We start from the raw sequence: 21096 nt of genomic DNA on the forward strand, positions 1-21096 counted from the left end.
AGACGAACATCACCAATAAAGTTAACTCTATTTGTGTTTTTTGTTGTATATTTTGGCTAGTAAGTGTTGTAGTTTGATACCTTCTACCTTTTCATCCCCTGTAAATCATTTTTTTGAACTTTCTGTCTGATTAGTTTTTATCTGAAAATACTTATTTGTATTAATCAATGCTAATTGATTAGTAATCCCCAGGCATTTTTCGCGTTTGTCTTACTGCCAAATGACCATTTCCTTCGTTCTTCATTAATATCGAGAATTGCATGAGGTGATTTCGAAGTTTTTACGTTAAATAATCTGTACCTGGATATAACCTCACTTTTCAACAGACGTGATCACAGAATCAGACAGACGTTTTTAGTTTCTCCTACTTCAAAGATTGATTTCCGTTATTAATATTGATAAATACATTAAAATCATAGCTTTACTACCGTGGTCAAGTTTTGACAATTCTGACGTTTCCACATCATGTTACACCACACAAATATTTAGTGTAAAACGTATGCAGCACACAGCTAAACAGCGCCTACTATGTTTTTCGTTGTGGTCACAATCAAAGTGAATAGATATTATTAGTTTTTGTTTTTAGTGTAGAAACAAACCACAGGATATTGGTATCTTCTATATTTCGAGTTTTATATATATACGGTTGGCTTCAAACTTCAAAAAAAAAACGGGAACTGTCAGAAAAAGTTTTGTCAGATTTTATTAAATTTTTATAGTTTGAAACGGCCTTTTAGAATTTAGGTTAAAAAACTGCAGTTATGTGTTAGAAATACTACTGTCAAACAGACACAAATTGACAAATTAAGTTTTCAATTCACATTAGATAAAATTTCATTTCCCGTTTTTTTTGAAGCCAACTGTACGTGTACAAAATTACTGAACATTTTGTTACATTAATTTTTTATCAATTAATCACGAAATTTCTAAACGTATGTGTCATTTAAATGCTCAAAAGAAGTGTAATTGTAACAAGAGGGAATCAGTAGGTATTTAGCTCAGCTGGTGGCTTCATGTTGTATACATCACATGAAATAAAAATCAAATAAATATAAAAAGTAATTATTCATAAATAGTTACTACAAAAACAACTAAAAAGGCTTACAGAAAACAAACAAAATGTATAATTGAGGAAACATTTACAATGATAATTTGGGTATACAAATAGGAAACTAATATACAATGTGTTATGCCAATGTGTAATACTATTTCGTGCGTATTTTCTTCTTAGGGCGCGCAGACGGATCGTTGTAATCCATTTCTTCCGGGAGTTTGAGCCCCAACTCTCTGCACTTTTTCTGAAAAACTTTAAGTAACTGCACGCCACATCTGAAACACAAAATTGAAAAACAAGCTGAACAAATACGGACGTCTCGCTTACTTGTACACGTCGTCCTCGGTGTGATTGTATGTGTTGCAATTTTGAAATACGAGAAGTGCGTCAGACATAAAGTGTGCATCTTCCTGGTACTCTCCCATATTCAATTTGTACTTAATGGTTCCAAAATCCATGGGTTTGGTAATAACATCGTAATAATCAGGTACCTCAGTCTTTTGAACTGGTCGCAAAAATGGCCACGCATTGGAATCTTTCATAATTTCCGATAATACTGCATGTAACGCCGCATTGTGCAGTGGTAAATCAGATCTACGATCTTCCCTCCTGGTAGATCTTTTGTTTATTACTTCTTCTTCGCTTGAATCTAAGGATATTCATCAATTTTAATGGTGAAAACAATTAATTTTAATCGCTAATAAAATTATAGCTGATTATATTTTAATAAACTTGATAGGAAAAATGTTGTACGGAAATTATTTCATATAATTATAGTTTATCGTCTTGTGACCAAAAGTTGGCCAGTGACAGCTCCGGGCTCCCAGGGGGTTTTTCGGGGCAGAGGGCGTGGGTTCGGATTTTTAAAAAAATGGGCGCCAGGCAGCTATTGTCTTGAGCTGGTTGTTGCTTGTCCAGCTGCCGGGACAAGTGCTCAGACCTTACTCGTCGAAGGTAAGTAAAAGCAAACGCTTTCTGATCGTTAAACAAATTTTGGTTTATTCGGTTACTGCAAAATTATCCACAGAACAGTATTTGGTGGTTCGGTACTGGTTCACACGAATGCGATAATGGTTCGCTTGTAACTACTAGATGAAAATTGAAAGATGCGGAACCAGTACTTTTTGGTGGCCTTAATATCTACTTTGGTCGTAACCAGAAAAGCTTTTCTTTCACATGTGACCGAATCTTAAACTAAACATGATATTCTTCGACGAAATAAAAGATGTTTTGATTCCTGATGAGGAACCTCCCGAACTTAGACTTCCTTCTGATCGAGCCAATTATTAAATGTAAACTTAATGAAACCCAAGGTCAAGATTGGGGTGTCACCTTGACAAAAAATTAAAATTGATCCTGATAGGAAAGTTTAAATCGGTGAGGTTCCGAAACGTTAAATTTGACTGAAATTTCTTTAAGTTGACACTGGAGATTGAATGAAAAGGTTCTTACAAAAAAATTCTAAACATTTGCAAAGTTTCAAAAAAATTTAGTGAACATACAAAAATTATGAAAGCGAGAAGCGAGAAATTCGAGGCGTTCCTAAATTTTGCAATGCCGCGGTAAAAAAATATGGCGACTTAGCTTTATGACGGGTCTGTTGTCTCCTCGAATAGCGTCCTTTTGACTTGCGGTGTGACCTTGGCGATACGGTGCTCAAAATAAACGATCGCCTCTGCGAACGATGTTCTCCAAAATGGTCGCCTCTGCGAACGATCTGGCTACGAATCGCCCTGCGAACGATCTGGCTACGAATCGCCCTGCGAACGATCTGGCTACGAATCGCCCTGCGAACGATCCCTTTCAGCGAAAAAGGGGGTTCTTGGCGCTAAATCGAAGTCCTTCCGGCACTCCTTTACTCAAAAATTTTCGGTACTCTAAAGTTGCGATACGGTACTGGATCAATTCATCCAAACGGGATTGACTCTAAACTGGATCGAACCACCCCTAATACATGGTCTTAGTGAAATGAATTCAAAATTGAACGATAATTACCTCTATAGTGCGAGGGGTCACTCGACCACGAACTCTAAAAGGCGCTTCGCTGGCGTCGCTTCGACGGCTCTCGACCAAGTGTCCGACTTCCGCATTTTTAATCTCGGTACCGCAGTCCCATAAATCGCGAAAATCGTCACGCGCGCGATTCTCGACCTTATTCAGTTGTGCTATAAGGCGGGCTGCGCTTGCGTGGTACTGCGCAATCAAAAATGTGCATTTCCGGTGGTACTACACGTGCGCGTGTCATGACAGGTGGACCGTCATGGCGTCGGTTTGTTTACCTCGAAATTATACCGAGCGGGAGAATTCAGATTTTGGACGGTATTGTGTCGGTAAGTCGTGCACGTCTATCCTGATGTTAATTGCCGTAACTCGCAGGTCAAAAAAAGGACAGGAAGAAAGATGGGGTTGAAAAGAAGGAGATGACTTTCCGGCAAGTTACTAAAGAGGAAAAGGGACCCAACATTGCCGTACGGTCACCTATCGCTGAGAAGAGAAGAAGAGAAAGTGAAGAGAAAGAGAAAGTGAAAGTGGGGTTCTGAAAGATAGGTTGCAGCTCGCCAACCTAGAGGCGTGAGGCCACCTCAGCCTGACATTTGCGGGGGTAACATGTGTTCTTCCAGCCCCCCCGTGGTGGCTGGCACAAATGACTCTAAATTGAAACTTTCCGCTTCCGGAATGAGCGACGTAAAAAACTTGAAGGCAGGGTGGGCGCGTCGCGTTGCCAAATGCCGTGCGTTAACTGCTAGTTCCGGGTCTTCGAACTGCGATCTATTAGCCCCGCGAGCATAAGTAGGACCTCGTGGCCTCCTACTCCGGCCAATCGCCATTGTGGCGTTTCGTAACGCTACACTACCCCCCTCCTCAAAAAGAAAAAGGAAAAGGTAACTCAGTTGCCTTTTACTTTTTACAAAAAAACGAAGATGAAGTCTTCACAAAAAAACGTCAAAATTTGATCACTGGAAAAGTTTTGGTTTCGCCACGAAAATGGCTTGTCGATATCTGCGCGTATCAAACGATTGAAAACTGAATCTCAATGTCAATTAGTACTTGAGTACTGCGGTATGATGTAAGTCAAGTCCGGTTAAATGTCATAATTTGGGGTTCTTAAATAAACTTTTCCTGAACAAACTCCACGGTAAAATTTTACTGTCGTCAACATTCCAAAGGAGGACAAAAGAATTAATCGAAAAATTGAACGGTACGAAAAAGTGAAATGCAAAGCTCGCTACGGTTCTTCGGCTTCTGCCAGAGATCCTCTGAATTCTTTCAAATCTTTCATGTGCCAAACACCTAGATCTGCGCGGTTCTCATCTTCGAGAGCGTACGCGAGTTTCGATAGTTTTCTCGTTATCGTGCACAGCACGTAGCGTGGCGCTAATTTTTGCGCAAAGTCTTTCGCAGCGCTGGAAAGTACTTTGTTGCGTTTCCAAACTTTGTCGCCTACAAAAAATTCAGCGTCGCGCTTCCGAAGATTGTACGAGCGTTCGTTGCGTTCGTGCGCTTTGTGAAGGTGCTGGGTTACATCCTGCAAGATGGTCTTGAGGTGTTCTAAATTTTTCGCGTGATCTTCGCGATCAGCTGTCGTCCAGGTTTCCGGATTTTCCGCTACTTTGCCGTAAAATTCACCGGTACAGGGTACTACCCTACCAAAATTGAGAAATGCTGGACTGAATCCGGTTACTTCGTTGACCGCTGTGCGAATCGCGTACCCGATCTTTGCCACCTCGGCATCCCACTTTTTGTGAGCGCCTTTGACGTAACTTCGTATGGCAGTGCCAACTGTGCGGTTGTATCGCTCCACAGGGTTGCTCTGAGGGTGATACTTGGCTGTGAACCAGATCTTTTGAACTTTGTAGTTCTCGCAAGTCTTTACAAATTCGTTTCCGACAAACTGCTTGCCGTTGTCGACCAAAATGAATTGCGGTACACCATACACAAGAAAAATTCCGTTCTCGATACATTCTGTAACTTTTGAGCTCGTAGCTTTTCGTAACGGAAATAGTACAACGTACTTCGTGAACCAATCTACGATCACTAAGAGATACGAATATCCTTTCGTGGACGTCGGTAATGGACCAATCAAATCAACGGAAATCATTTGCCACGGAAACTGAACCTTTTTTTCTTTTCCCATAAGCCCTGCGCGAGCGGTGTTCGGTGCTTTTTGCTCATTGCAAACCTTGCAGTTTCGAACGTAACGAATGACGGAACGACGCATTTTCGGCCAAAAGTGATTGATGGATAACCTTGAAAGTGTCTTGTAGTACCCGAAATGAGCTGATGTCGGTGCATCATGACATGATTCTAAAATTTTTGTTCTTTGATTTCGCGGTACTAAAAGCTTCCACTCCGGGACGTTGCCGGGTAGTACAATTTTGTTCGGTACGAATCGATACACGAAACCGTTCTCGACTTTCCATGATGGATTTCTTTGAGGATTGGCGATTATGTTGTCGCGAAGTCGCGTGTACGACTCGTCCAAATCATTCAAGTTCACGCCGAGAAAGCTGTCAATGTCTACCGCAGCAATTTCTGCAGGTAGTCTCGATAGTGCGTCCGGTACTACATTGAGCTTGCCCTTACGATGGACCAAATCGAATGAAAATTGATTGAGCTTGACACTCCATCGCGCTAACTTGCCTGCTGGGTCCTTCATTCGGTTTAACCAGAGCAATGAATAATGGTCCGTCACGATCGTGAAATGGGTGCCCTCAACGTAAGGTCTGAACTTTTCCAACGCGAACAAAACGGCTAAACATTCTCGTTCCGTAACGCTATAATTTCGCTCGGCTTTTGTTAGCGAACGGCTGGCGTACGCGATCACTCTCTCATCTCCGTCTAAATCTTGCGTTAAAACTGCTCCTAGACCGGTGTTTGAAGCGTCAGTTTGGATCACGAAAGGTTTCGAGAAATCAGGACTTGACAATACGGGTGCTGAAACAAGTGCATCCTTGATTTTCTGAAAAGCTTCCTGAGCTTCAGGAGTCCACTCCGTTTTCTGTCGCTTTCGCTTTCCGGTAAGTAACGCGTTTATCGGGGACATGAGGGTCGAAAAATGAGGGATGAAACGCCTATACCAAGAACACATGCCTACGAAACGTTTGATTTCGGTACTAGTCTTCGGGACTGGATAGCTCACCATGGCCGCTACTTTGTCTGGATCGGTACCTAGACCATGTTCATCGACAATGAAACCCAAATATTTCAAACTTGAGCGGAAAAGTTGACACTTTTTCGCATTCACGGTGAGTTTCGCGTCTCGAAGACGTCGTATCACCTCCCTCAAAACTTGTACGTGTTTCTCGAATGTCGGGGCGATAATGATTAGATCGTCCAGGTAAACAAAGACGTGAGGTTCTAGTTCAGGTCCGAAAATTCTGTCCATGAGACACTGCTGCCTCTGGGCTGCGTTTGTCAGTCCGAACGGTAATACGTTAAAATGAAAAAGACCTCTGCCGGGAATCGCAAAAGCTGTCTTCGGTCTAGACTCTGAATCTAACGGGATTTGCCAAAAAGCGTTCTTGAGATCGATCGAACTGATGTACTTTGCTCCTCGCAACATACTGAGAATCCTGTCGACACGCGGTAATGGGTAACTGTCACGTTTTGTCACGGCATTGAGCCTGCGACCGTCAAAGCAAAGTCGGTATTCACCGGAAGATTTCTTTACTAACAAAATTGGAGAAGACCACGGACTGTCAGAAGGCGATATGACATTGTTCTCGAGCATGCGGTCAATTTCTTTGTTGACTTCCGCAAGCATGTACGGAGACCACCAATACGGACGTTGTTTGATCGGCAATGCTTCTCCCGTGTCGATTGTGACTGTCATTTTGTGTGTCCTCCCTAACTTTCCGTCGTTGCTCAACAAATCTAAATTTTTCCGGATGATCTCGGTGATCTCATGCCGATCCGCGCCACACTCCGTCACCGCGTCACATTCTGGTACTCTTACGATATCCGACGCTACTTCAATTTTGTGACCCGCGAAATCTATCTTGAGTCCGAATAATCTACAAAAGTCGCACCCTAATATGACGCTATGCTGAAGATCTGGCACGTAGTAGACACGAATTCGCCGTCTCGACGAGTCTAACACTGCTTCTAGTTCGATAGCTTTGGTTACCGGATGTTGTTTTCCGTCGGCAGTTCTGATGGTTTTTAGCCGAGATGGGAAAGTTTTTCCACCTGCGCGAAAATGAATTAAATCGGCTCCTTTTCCACCAACTATAGTGCAATTCGAACCGGAATCCACGAGTCCTTCAGTTTCCTTATTGTTTAGACGCAGTCTGATAAATGGCCTATTGTCATTGGTTTTGCTGACGAAAATGGAAGCGGAATTTGCCCGAGAAGGCTTGCAAAACTCTTTGACTTCGTCTAACCAAGCGTTCCACTGGGTGTCCGTACGTTTCGCGATGATCGATGCGTTTACATCGGCCTTGGGATGTTTTAGGAACGTAGCACGGCCGCAAGTCTGCCGCGTCCCTACTGCGCGTTTCCCGACGGATTACACTTTTTGCAGGTCGCCAAGGTGACGTCTGGCTCCCCACAACGGTGGCAAAACTGCTTTCTTTTCAGTCGACAGTTCATGAACGAATGATTCGGCTGTTGACAATTCCAGCACTTGAACGACCTGGAGGACGAACTCGCGGGTTCACTCCGTCTGGCTGAATTGCCTGAGGGTTCCTTCACGACGATGGCGCGTGGACTCGCTTTCGCGGGTTCGCTCGCCCGAACATATGCCAACTCTGGCTCCAACACGCAAGATGACTTGGGTGCAGCGCGATGTTTCTGCCGCAAAGCCGATAACTCCTCCACTTTTTTGCACAACTTAATCAACTCCGGTACGGTGACAACTTCGGTGATGCTAAGCTGGTTAAGGTAACATGGAAGCAAATTCCTCCGAATCGTCTTTACCTTGGTTATCTCCGCCGGTGGTCGACTAAGTCTAGCAAAAAGCGTCTCCATAACCGCAACGTAAATGGTTATCGACTCGCTTTTGCCCTGAAGCCTGCCCTTGATTTCGTCCCACAACAATTCATCGAAATCCGGTGGAAGAAATTCCTGTTTCAACAACTGAACCACTTCGTCCCAATCGCTCAATCTGCTCCGAACAGAACGATACCAAATCAGCGCTTTGCCGCTAAAGAGATCAATGGCCGCGTTAAAAAGGTCCCTGTTGGTTGCGTTTCGCGCTACCGACAGTTCCTCTACCCGTTCCAAGAACTGGTTCACCGTCATTCCATTTTCCTCCCCGTTGAAAGATACGCCCCAGGTGTGAATTGGCACTAGTTTCGGTTCCGGAGATCTCGCGTGAGGGTGCACGTAAATGGGAGTAGTCGCGACGACTGGTGGCGCTTCCACCGTAACCGGGCTCGCTTCTGCTGCCTTGTCGTGAAGATCAGCTTCGAGCAACAAACATGTCGCGTACGCCTCATTTCTATACTCCGCATCTCGCTCGCGTCTCATTCGCCGAATGCGAAATGAAAGGTGCGTTAGACGGGTCTTCAACCGTTTGAAGATCATGTCTTCCGCCGTTCCTTCAAATTCTGTCAAAATCGTGCGTATGCTCTCAAGGGTGTCCTCAATGGCCTGGACCTCGGTGTCGTGATCATACTCTGCGTCATGAAGTGACAGAAAGTATTCGTCCGGTCGACCTAGTTCTTTGGACAGAGCTCTCGCTAACAGTTTCCTCTTATCGTCCTGGTTTCGGCTAGTCGTGATGCCGCGTATACGCAATTCATACGTCAGCTCGTCAGCTAGTAAATGCTTGACCTTGAATTGTTCGTCCATTTTGACGAAGACTCACCGCGATTCCACGGGTCGGTAACGCAATAAAAACGCCGGTCAAAACACTACCAAAAAACAGCGCGCAACACGATAGTCGATTCCGAGAAAAGGTTTTTGTCGTCGAGGGTACAAGATAAGACCGCTACTCAAACAATGAATTCGCCGCTAAATTTCCGCTTCTCATTAACACACAATCAAAAAATTCAACTTTCAATAAACCTTTACCAACTCCCTTTGCTCCGATTGAAAAAAGTGACTGAGCCTCAATGAAGATGAACGATAAACGAAAATTTGTGGTTGCTCCAAAAAATCGAGCCCCACGTTCTGGGCGTCAAAATTTGTGTGACCAAAAGTTGGCCAGTGACAGCTCCGGGCTCCCAGGGGGTTTTTCGGGGCAGAGGGCGTGGGTTCGGATTTTTAAAAAAATGGGCGCCAGGCAGCTATTGTCTTGAGCTGGTTGTTGCTTGTCCAGCTGCCGGGACAAGTGCTCAGACCTTACTCGTCGAAGGTAAGTAAAAGCAAACGCTTTCTGATCGTTAAACAAATTTTGGTTTATTCGGTTACTGCAAAATTATCCACAGAACAGTATTTGGTGGTTCGGTACTGGTTCACACGAATGCGATAATGGTTCGCTTGTAACTACTAGATGAAAATTGAAAGATGCGGAACCAGTACTTTTTGGTGGCCTTAATATCTACTTTGGTCGTAACCAGAAAAGCTTTTCTTTCACATGTGACCGAATCTTAAACTAAACATGATATTCTTCGACGAAATAAAAGATGTTTTGATTCCTGATGAGGAACCTCCCGAACTTAGACTTCCTTCTGATCGAGCCAATTATTAAATGTAAACTTAATGAAACCCAAGGTCAAGATTGGGGTGTCACCTTGACAAAAAATTAAAATTGATCCTGATAGGAAAGTTTAAATCGGTGAGGTTCCGAAACGTTAAATTTGACTGAAATTTCTTTAAGTTGACACTGGAGATTGAATGAAAAGGTTCTTACAAAAAAATTCTAAACATTTGCAAAGTTTCAAAAAAATTTAGTGAACATACAAAAATTATGAAAGCGAGAAGCGAGAAATTCGAGGCGTTCCTAAATTTTGCAATGCCGCGGTAAAAAAATATGGCGACTTAGCTTTATGACGGGTCTGTTGTCTCCTCGAATAGCGTCCTTTTGACTTGCGGTGTGACCTTGGCGATACGGTGCTCAAAATAAACGATCGCCTCTGCGAACGATGTTCTCCAAAATGGTCGCCTCTGCGAACGATCTGGCTACGAATCGCCCTGCGAACGATCTGGCTACGAATCGCCCTGCGAACGATCTGGCTACGAATCGCCCTGCGAACGATCCCTTTCAGCGAAAAAGGGGGTTCTTGGCGCTAAATCGAAGTCCTTCCGGCACTCCTTTACTCAAAAATTTTCGGTACTCTAAAGTTGCGATACGGTACTGGATCAATTCATCCAAACGGGATTGACTCTAAACTGGATCGAACCACCCCTAATACATGGTCTTAGTGAAATGAATTCAAAATTGAACGATAATTACCTCTATAGTGCGAGGGGTCACTCGACCACGAACTCTAAAAGGCGCTTCGCTGGCGTCGCTTCGACGGCTCTCGACCAAGTGTCCGACTTCCGCATTTTTAATCTCGGTACCGCAGTCCCATAAATCGCGAAAATCGTCACGCGCGCGATTCTCGACCTTATTCAGTTGTGCTATAAGGCGGGCTGCGCTTGCGTGGTACTGCGCAATCAAAAATGTGCATTTCCGGTGGTACTACACGTGCGCGTGTCATGACAGGTGGACCGTCATGGCGTCGGTTTGTTTACCTCGAAATTATACCGAGCGGGAGAATTCAGATTTTGGACGGTATTGTGTCGGTAAGTCGTGCACGTCTATCCTGATGTTAATTGCCGTAACTCGCAGGTCAAAAAAAGGACAGGAAGAAAGATGGGGTTGAAAAGAAGGAGATGACTTTCCGGCAAGTTACTAAAGAGGAAAAGGGACCCAACATTGCCGTACGGTCACCTATCGCTGAGAAGAGAAGAAGAGAAAGTGAAGAGAAAGAGAAAGTGAAAGTGGGGTTCTGAAAGATAGGTTGCAGCTCGCCAACCTAGAGGCGTGAGGCCACCTCAGCCTGACATTTGCGGGGGTAACATGTGTTCTTCCAGCCCCCCCGTGGTGGCTGGCACAAATGACTCTAAATTGAAACTTTCCGCTTCCGGAATGAGCGACGTAAAAAACTTGAAGGCAGGGTGGGCGCGTCGCGTTGCCAAATGCCGTGCGTTAACTGCTAGTTCCGGGTCTTCGAACTGCGATCTATTAGCCCCGCGAGCATAAGTAGGACCTCGTGGCCTCCTACTCCGGCCAATCGCCATTGTGGCGTTTCGTAACGCTACAGTCTGTATCTAAATGTAATTTAAAACTGTTCAATCAAATACTGAAGAAACTCGTAAATAGTAGTTTCACTTTGTAAACTGCCTTTTTATTGACTAGTTACCAATTATATAATTTCAAAACCAAACAGAACATAAAATTTGATTTGACTTCACCCATAAAAAAATCTACATTCATAACATTTTTTTTTAATTTTAATTTAAATGTCTCTTAATTCTTTTTATAAAAAAATGTAAAAAGAAAACACAACAATATATAACAATATATCCGTACAACAACGTATTGTTTATGTTCATGTTAGAGTGTTCCTACTACAAATATGTTAATATGCACATAAACCAAAGAAAATATGCTGGCACGCAGAAAGTGTTCTTAAAATTAAGGTATTTATTTGTAACTAGAACTTGCTACATTTAAAATTATAAATAATAATCGTAAATCGAGTTTTGGTGAGTGATGTAAAAATAATATATTTATTCAATAACTTTCTAATTAATTAGTAACTGTCCAAAAATTAAGGAAAAAAATTATCAGTTCAACTTTTGAAAAATGGGCAAAAATATGCGGACGAAAAAAAAACTGCATCTAAACATTTTTGGACGTGTCTAAGCATAAGCAGTTTGTCAATCCAGTTAAAAAATCGTTCCGAATTGGTGAGAAAGTGCTTTGTTTAAAAGTATTTTGCAAAATGAAAACATTTGCAAAACGTCCTATAAATTCTTGCAAACAAGGTTTGCCATAATTTCATTCTGTTTTCAAAATTTCCTTTTTTGATATACACTTCTGTGCAATAAAATTAAGCACATCTAATATTTTATGGTTTAAATTGGGCATGACGAAATTCCTAACAAAAATATTTATGTAAATCAGTCAATTTTTTTAGGAATATAAATACCGCGTCATTTAGACAACAATTCAAAAATGTTTTATCAATTACAATAGACCCGTATTTGTACAACTAAAATATTGCGAAAAACAGTCATGTGCTTAATTTTATTGCAGAAATGTACAGTCGTGGACAGAAAAATGTAGGACAATGTTTTTTCGCTAATTGAAATTAAAAAAAAAAAAGTTAGCCGTGTGTCTTCAAAATAAATGATTTTAGAAAATTTTAAAAAATGTCAAATGATAGAATTTCAACACTTCTAACTGTGTGCCGAATTTCAACAAGCTCTGCTAAACCGTTCTGAAAATATTTAGCTGTATCCATACTTTTTAGCAACCTGTATATCAATATCATATCGATCCTTTCGTCAATGGAGCACATTTTAATTAACAAAAATTATTTCAGAATTATAGCAAAACTGTCAAGTGATTGTCAATAATGACAGGAGTGTCCAGATTTCATAGTAAATAAAGGTATAGTTTGTCCAGCGGGAGATCAAAATCACTAAATTCTACGCAGACAAAGAAGTAGTAGCGCACGTAAAATTTGAAATATATCATTCAATCAGTAATATTTTTGCCCTGAAATTATGCTCTAATTAATGTATTCTAGTGCATTTTGTAGTGTTGGGTTAGAAGCCTACAATTTAAAATCTCCGAATCTCTCGCTGGACGGAGTATATCAAGTTATCACTGAATAACGTACATATTACTCGCTGCATTTAACTTTAGTGAGGGTCAGAAAGTTATGTTAATCAGTCTGTATTATAGCGTTGGGCAATTTGTCTGATCGACATTCCCTCTTCTTCCGCCTTAGCAATTACCAAACATTTCGTAATATCGTTAATTCAAGGCATTTTCTTAATTCGCTTCGAAAATTCAGTTTTTGACAAACTAGTGTGACAAATGACATAATTATATGTCAAGCAACTAAATTTTATAGAAAAAAGCTTACTTGCTTTTTCGACTTATCCTATTTTTTTCTGTTCGCGACTGTACTCGTAGTCCCGAGCAATAGATTTTGGTCGTCAATGTTATTCTTTGACACAATGTAAAGTGCTCTAATGTGAAACGGGTATAATTTTTAACATGTTGTAAACTTCATTCACGTTGGATTTTCCTCATCAAGGTCAAATTATTTAATTTTTTGATAAACAAACGTTTTTACAAATTAAATCATGTCCATCATTCGACGATAAAAATATAACATCTGTCAAATAAAATGCGTTATAAATCCAAAGGCGACTTTAATGAGAAATTTCCAATCATATTGTAAATATCGGGTGTTTTTTTTAAATTTCATCTCGTAATAGGCGTTGAAGAGTCGATTGTGAGCGCACTTTACAGCTTACGGATCACGGATCAGCTGTTTAAATCTTACGTTTTACACGACTTTAATAGTTACTTGTGCAACAAGTGAGTAAAGTAATACTTTTTTTTACGAGAAGAAAAATTTGCCGCTCGAGCGAAGCGAGTGCGCAAATCCGCCGAGTAAAAAAAAGGTACTTTACTAACGAGTTGCATACAAAAAATTTTTGGCGTCCGTAAGCTTAGATAACAATTTTTTCGACACTCAAAATTTGACAATTTTCTCCTGCGTGAACCCGTGGACCTTTAAAACGCTCGTTTTACTCGCGATTTAAATTGGCCCATTCATGCCAAAAAAATCCCAATTTACATACGAACTCGTTAAAAAAACTACTAATTATGAATGAAAAATTTTATAATTACGTTAAAAAATGACACGCTACGGCACTTTTTTTAACGCAAAATGCGTGCAAAAATGAACCGCAATGGCACTTTTTTTTAACGCTTCTTGATAGATTCAAAAATCACATATTTTATGAACGCAAACGAATGAAAAAATTTGCACTTTTTTTGACGGACGTTAAAAAATAATGTGTTCGCGATTCGGTACCATTAGTTAAAGTAAATTCACGATGGATTGGGTATTTCAAGGTCAAATAATTTTATTTTTTGCTTATATGATTATGGGGTGGTTTCACCAACGTGAGTTAAGTTTAACTGCAGATTAAAATATATGAAAACATTATTACAATTAAGTAACTAAAGTAACGAAGCATTTTTACCTACATTTAACTTTAACCGACGTTGTTGAAATCGGCCCTATGTCTTGTAAATAGTGACATGCAGGGACCCAACATAATGCGAATTTACCAATGCTCAATCCAACGTGAACGGTGTATACGTTGCCGATTCGTGATTGTAACGTCGCCCATAGACAAGCTTACGTTCAGAAACGTCTAGAAATGTGTCAGTTTATGATCCGTCTTTTGGTCAACTCCTCTGCAAATGTAATAATGACAAAACAAAAATGCTCGAAAGTTTTGATCAATCAAGATGAATAGGGGACTTGTGGAGGCGTGCAATGTTAAATGAATGAGCATGTGCGGTATTAATAATGTTAGGTACGGCAAAAACCGAGTTAGCAAAGCCAATCGAAAGAGCTCTGTCAAAAACCCACCGTCAGATTCTGACAGCTGCCGCAGACTCTTTGCAAAGTCGTGGATCTTATACAAGGCTTTTGCAGCACAGCGACGCTGGCCGTTCGCTATTCCAGTGCGCTGTACCGTCGCACCATTAGCGTAGCTCATGTCTGTACAATGGTATAAAACATTACAATAGCATCAACAAACAGTACGCTTTTCTTGTTACGTAAACTCGACGAAAAACTTACCGTAATGCCTTTTCCTATCATTAGTGTTCTTACAAAACATACAAGACCAAGAACCTCGAGGGGCACGTCTCAAAGGAGGTTCGACGCATTCGATGTGATAGCAACTCGAACATTTTTCGCAGCGTATCACTTCTCCACCAGATCCGCACGTCTTACACAGATCGATCTTGCCGGAAATTCTGCAACACAACGTTGTTAGTTAACAAACGGCACGAACATTTCGTATGTTTCACGAACATTTCGTCGTCGTCGTCCCGTTCTTCTTCTTCTTCTTCTATTGCTTCAGTGTCGTCGTTTTCCTCATTGCTTCCGTCTTCTTCCTCTTCCGACTCCTCCTCATCGATCTCTTCATCTCTAAATATTGGGCGTTTTTTCGGAGAAGGTTCAGTAACTACCGCCGCTTTTCTCTCGTTTTGACATTTATCGCAAAACCAATCGCCGGGGGGCACGCTCTACAACTATATAATTACCCACACAAATATAACAAAATTAAAATTGTCATACCTTCAATTTTGGTTTCAAGCAATACAAGTGATGACCCGTGTTACACGAATCGCACAGTAGCATGTTTTCGGAATCGTTTCTCCGCCGGCAGATTCTGCAGTACGTCAGCAACACGGACTTGCCCCACATGACGCACGAATCCAATGTACTATAATGTAAGAATATTTGACTAAAACTTGTAGATGCCAGCAGCGACTGCTCCCATTCCGGCAACATGTTTTCGATTTTCTTCTCGCCTCGACCAGAATTGACGCGGCCCAAAGGTTTCTTGAGACACTTTGGATCAACGGACTGGGCGATTTGAGCCAACGCCAAAGCTAAACTCTGGATTGCTTCTTTTATTTCTTCCCTTTGATTGAGTGAAACGTCGTTGTTGTCGATGTCAGGTATGGGGCTCTGTCTAGACGTCAAAAACTGACCAGGATCCTGATACTCTTGGGGTTCAGATTCTTGCAACTGTAAATTTTGTTCATCAGGAGAATCGTCTACTTCTTTGTCTCTTTTCACTAATGTCTTGTCTAATTCTTTGTAATTTTGATTTTGGAGACAGCGTCGCCACTTCTTCCTGTCTTTGACGAACAAAGTGCCCAAATTCCCGCCGAAAATTTTTGCTTCCATTTCCAAGATATTTTCGACCAAAGCGCTGTGTAATACATCTTCTGGATTCATCTCTGTGGAATATCCTAAATTGGCATTTTCGTATTTCGGTCTGTTTAACTTCCTTAAACGTCGCCGTTCTTCACCTCTCTCGCCTAGTGTAACGTTCAAACTTTGTGCTGGAGTTTCCAAAATCAAATTTTCAATTTCTTCTTTGTTGCTTTCCAAGTTCTGTTTTAATTCACTTTCTCGTAGACCTCGTTTGTTCAAACACTCGATTAAATTCTCAAAAGTATCAGTTTCGTGATAAAAACTCCATTTATTTCTCTCTTTATTAGAAGAATGTACAATACAATTTGTGGGATCTGCCGAACACAGCATAAGTTCGTCACAAGATTCAGGTGTTTTCTCCAAGACTCCGTTATGTAGACCGTTCACTTTTTTTGGACTTTTCGAAGGACTGTTTTCTTTATCACTAGAATTAGACTCTTGCATTGTCTTTTTGAGAAAATCTAACGTTTCATCCTGACTGGCATTGACTAGATGGGGATTCTGCTCAACAATTTCGTTCAAACATGTTCCCGTGTTTTCGTCTTCAGAAGTAATAAAAAAGCCAGGAACAGATTCTAGTTTGTAATACTGTCGAAAAGCTCTGTCCTGACTGAAACGAAAGGTAAAATTTATTATTACTAACACGGCCGACCCAAAGACACGCAAGTCTTTACTAAAAATACTTTAAATAGCGACGTTTTACGACCAAATTTTTTGTCATACAAAAAATGTATTCTATTAATCTTGTTTGTAATGAGAACTTAACTAATACAACTAAGATAATGTATTAAATCAAATGAACTTACCCCATTAGAACCTGCTTGTCATGTGTAGCTTTCTTCAACTGCCGCAATTTACGCTCAGCTTCCGTCTTCTTTTTTTCAGCTTCCATTTCCAATTTTTGAATCTCCTCTACCACTTCGGGATCTTTCTTTTTCATTTTCTTAAGTTTGATTCTGGCCGTTTGAAACTCCTGTTCGCGCCGCTTTTCAGTTGCCAATGTTGATTTGTAATTAGTTTTGGCTAGCTTAATTTTATCCATTCTTTCATCGATGATGTCTCTGACGTCGGCGTACGTTAAGAGCTGATTTATTAAGCACGATAAAATTTTTAATTTGTCAGGTATTGGTAATTCTACTACGTTGTGGGTCCTGAGGGCTTTCAAAACGTGTGGACTGTGCAATCTGAGATACAATCCGGGATCGTCTCTGCTTGTGTAACCACCTCTCTGCTGGTAGCGCCACCAAGCTCCCGTCATGTTAATTATTGCACCTGATCCCAACAGGTGCAATCTCAAAACTTCTGAAGTAGTAAGTGAATAAAGAGGTAATCGTCCCAACGGCAGACCCTGATAGTTCTGACTCCATTTAGAGGCAACGGTTGCCAGACGAGTGGCCTCGTGTAAATTCATATTGTCTGAAATTTCTTCTTGTTTCATGCTCATTTTTTCGGTTTCTATCCTGTACTGAGAAGCTTCCTCGTCTTGTACATTAAACAATGCAGTGAGAAACATCTGAATCAAGTCAATGAGCGGACCTGCCACCTAAAATGGACATTTATTGCATCTCAAATATTTCATCTTGTTAATTAAATTTATTATTCTTTCAATGTCCATAATTTTCATTTATTCATTTTAACACATCAAGTTTTAAAAACAGAAACATAATTAAAAATTAATTTTAAATTTGGAGATCTTTAACTCTGTTAAAATGAAATCAATTTTTAATTTCATCCTGTATATCTGAAGAAAAGTTTAGTTAGGAATTTTGAAGTCACAATGTTGCCATACAATTATGTTCTGCTTTTTTACGAATCGATTGAAACTGTATTAAAAGAAATTGTGTCTGAATTGTCGAAATTGTACTGTATACAGTCTAGGATTTAATCGAATACAAATTCATTGTTCTCACATTGAAGATGTCCATCAATCTGTTAATAATCGCATCGTTACTTAGATCGTTTAAAATGTGTGTAGCACTTCAACACACTACGTTTTGTCTCGAAAGACACAACTTTTGGCATTATGCACTTGTAGTAAACCCTTTAAATTATTGCTCTGTGTTGTCTAATTTAAAATAAATTTAAAAAACGGCAAAATGATATTTATTGATAACTTTATTTACTATTTTACACCTGAAAAATCAAGAAGTCGCTCTATTACAGTTTTTTCCACATGTAAAGAGATGCCTTTTTGAAATTTGACGGTCATCTTTTTTATACAGGTTTTAGGTAAGTTTGACAACATAAAACGTCGTTGAAATTTTAGAACACAATATCGTGTTTTATCCTCTGCATGGTGCTCTTCGCGATGTTATAATACTGGGATCTACCACCCTTCTTCTGGGCTTTTTCGCGTTTTCAGTTAGATTAGGCATTTTGTTTGTAAAAATTGACATTGACCATTGACAAAAAATGTAAGTGCATTTCACACTGTGAAATTTTTTGGCCGCCATTGTAGTATCGCGATCAAAGAAAACCGATGGTACTGTCGCGAACAAAAAAAACTGGTCGTCAAAATCATGCTTTGACGTTTGACGCAATCGAAAATGATCCATTGTCAAATGGTCGTAGACTCCAGCCGTTTAGTGAAGGGACATTAGGTGGGGATGCGCAGTAACGCTATTTCGTTCGACCGTTCTGTGGTTTGATCAGGTCCATTTATTAGTAGAGCTAAAGTCAAAACGAAACATGACAGGGCGGAGCTTAGGATGCGCGCTCTCCAATTTACCGCTGACAGAGGCGTATCATACAGTCGTCAGTTTAGGGGCAAAAACTTAACCAAAACTAAATTTTGTTCATCTGATGAAAGAAATTCTACACCGAGGTCATCTACTTTTGTTGTAGAACCTCCAATAGAATAATAAAAACTATCTGCATCTTCAGAACATTCCCCTAACACCCTCTATAGCGTAAACAGAAGAAAATTTTTGACTCCACCACTGTCATATACGTAAGCTGGATTCAACTGATCTACATTCGTCTTCTGCGCAAACCACGTGATGTCATGTTTCGTTTTGACTTTACCTCTAAATAAATAGTGGTTGTTATTGGTTGGATATTTGGACGGCGCCAGTTTCCCCCACCCTTCACTAAACGACTGGAGTCTAAATATCATAACCTATCATGAAAATTTTGAATTTTTAATAACAATTCAAATTATTTTGACACTTTGTGGACATAGGCATAATCAGGCAGGGACATTTTTTGAAATGACATTGACGACCAGAATTTTTTGCTCGCGACAGTACATACTTCAATGTGACATTTGTTTAAAAAATAAAAAAAAAGTCATCCCTGGCAGAAGATAATTTTAATACCGATACTCACCTCATTTTCTGTTAAAGCTCTTTCCATTGTTTCTATTGTTAGTCCACCAGGAAAGAAATTTTTTGTAGAAAGTACTTTTGAAAAGGAATTTACAAACTCTAAAACCATCATCATATCTCCACAACACTCATCAGGAACTTTTAATTTTACTGGACTTGCTTGAGGTAGTTTCTGCAAATTATTTGATATATTTCAACAAAATTATAAGTTCATGATAATACCTTATGATCAACAAGTTCCAAGTCTTCTTTAGGTTTGTACCAATCTTTAATGTGACCAGCAAGTATTAAACTTTCTTCTTTCTTTTTCTGCTTTAACGCCATTTCTTCTTCTTTTTTCTGTTGTTTCATCAACTTAAATTCTTCCTCGCGTTTTTTCATTTTTTCGATAATGTTTACATTATTTTCATTCTTGATCAAATTATTATTTTTTGTAAGAAATTTATGCAACGACTCTTGCCGCGTTTTTTTGCCGTTGACCACTTTTTCAAATCTTTTTGATGAATCAAATTCTGGCGCTGGTCCATCAAATATTTTGTCAAATGTTATTTTATTCAAATTGAAGGCTTCGACTGCTGAAGACTTTATAACAAATATACCCCTGCCATCTGGTTCAACATACTGTTTCAGAAATAATTTGCATTTTTCTCGTGAAAATAACCCTTTTTTCCTTCGCATCTGATTACAATCCACTATCATAATTTCACTAATATCTTTATCATCTGCATCCAAGTGTTCAATTTCATACTTGTAGAGAGAAGCTGATGGGAATGAATGACGCTCTTCAGCACTGCTAACAACAGCAATCAATTAATTTCATTACTTAAAATTAATATAAATGTGTACCCATTTTTTGGTGAAGTTTTAATTTGATCTTCAGATGGAGCTATGACCTGAAGGACATGCGAATCCTTCCATTTTGTTCCGGTAAACGACGTTTCTATGTTTTCGCCAATAAAAAACCTTTCCCTTGCAAATGTAAACACGTCGTCGGCCATATCTCCAAAAGCTGTTCGTTTTGTCTTATAGGCCAAGTAAAGAATGGGAGTTTTGAGTTCCGCCGGAAACTCTTTGAGGCTATTTCTCGCATTCTCTTCGCTTTCCAACGCTTCAGTGTAGGTGAGATTTGCTTTCCCCGTTAACGAACACGTCCACACCATGGAGTTGCAGAGGAACATTCTTTCAGAGAAGTCTCTGTAAATTGTTGGCATGTCATTTGAAACATAAACATAACCTTAAACGGCGCAGGATTGCAAAAAATGTTGAAATTACAATCTGCGTGGTTTTTGAGGTCGATGGCGTAGGTACAGTGGACCGTTAGGTCATGGATGAAGCGTTTGAGAGAACGTTTCAAGTTGTCAGACAAACTCAACTACAAACTTACTCATAATCTCGAAAAATTTCATTTGTAACAGCGCAATAGAAAACTTCGTCGTCATCGCGGAGATTCTCCGGCGTTGGCGTTTTTTCGAACGGCTTTTTCTTCAAAAGAGGCATCTTTTCCTAACGAATGCTGATTTGGAGGGAAAATTTCCAACTGTTTACTACATGTAATTAAAATTGTTTTACAACTTAACCGACACTAAACCTTGCACGATTCAACTGTTAATCAGACGTAATTGCGCGAAATCCAATTCAATTCGAAATAAACCGGTAACTGCACGATAAAAGTACGTTGTTCTTGATGTTCAACATGACAAACAGACAAACGTTTTCGGCTTCCACATTCAATCAACGGCACTGAGCATGCGCGCAACGCAGGTGATTGTTGAATAAAGGCCTGCGCACA

General features: G+C 40.2%; 1 protein-coding gene across 3 annotated transcripts; it reads right to left on the reverse strand.

Annotated features, from left to right (window-relative positions):
* Positions 1–1046: 1046 nt before the first annotated feature.
* On the reverse strand, positions 1047–21023 carry Acf (ATP-dependent chromatin assembly factor large subunit). Of its 3 annotated transcripts, none has more exons than XM_069039254.1 (11): positions 20692–21023; positions 20154–20501; positions 19530–20100; positions 19309–19479; positions 16788–17524; positions 15334–16591; positions 15067–15281; positions 14830–15008; positions 14617–14748; positions 1382–1703; positions 1047–1329 (listed from the first exon to the last, which is right to left on the reverse strand). In XM_069039254.1, exons 1-11 carry the CDS (start codon positions 20802–20804, stop codon positions 1206–1208), a joined length of 4170 nt encoding a protein of 1389 aa, XP_068895355.1. In that variant the 5' UTR covers positions 20805–21023; the 3' UTR covers positions 1047–1205. The 3 variants fall into 3 exon arrangements, with proteins under 3 accessions (XP_068895355.1, XP_068895356.1, XP_068895357.1); XM_069039255.1 differs by having other exon boundaries at positions 19530–20097; positions 20692–21022; XM_069039256.1 differs by lacking the exon at positions 14617–14748 and having other exon boundaries at positions 20692–21022.
* Positions 21024–21096: the final 73 nt, after the last annotated feature.

Source organism: Tenebrio molitor, chromosome 2 (assembly GCF_963966145.1).
Source record: "Tenebrio molitor chromosome 2, icTenMoli1.1, whole genome shotgun sequence".
Lineage (NCBI taxonomy): Eukaryota > Metazoa > Arthropoda > Insecta > Coleoptera > Tenebrionidae > Tenebrio > Tenebrio molitor.

What these genes read in the sequence shown, in the direction of transcription:
- Acf (XM_069039254.1), bottom strand. Translation starts at nt 20,804, where the DNA reads ATGCCTCTTTTGAAGAAAAAGCCGTTCGAAAAAACGCCAACGCCGGAG. An exon ending in TGATAGGAAAAGGCATTACG is followed by an intron (nt 14,749 to 14,829) that starts GTAAGTTTTTCG and finishes ACCATTGTACAG; the next exon opens with ACATGAGCTACGCTAATGGT. An exon ending in ACCGAGGACGACGTGTACAA is followed by an intron (nt 1,330 to 1,381) that starts GTAAGCGAGACG and finishes TTTGTGTTTCAG; the next exon opens with ATGTGGCGTGCAGTTACTTA.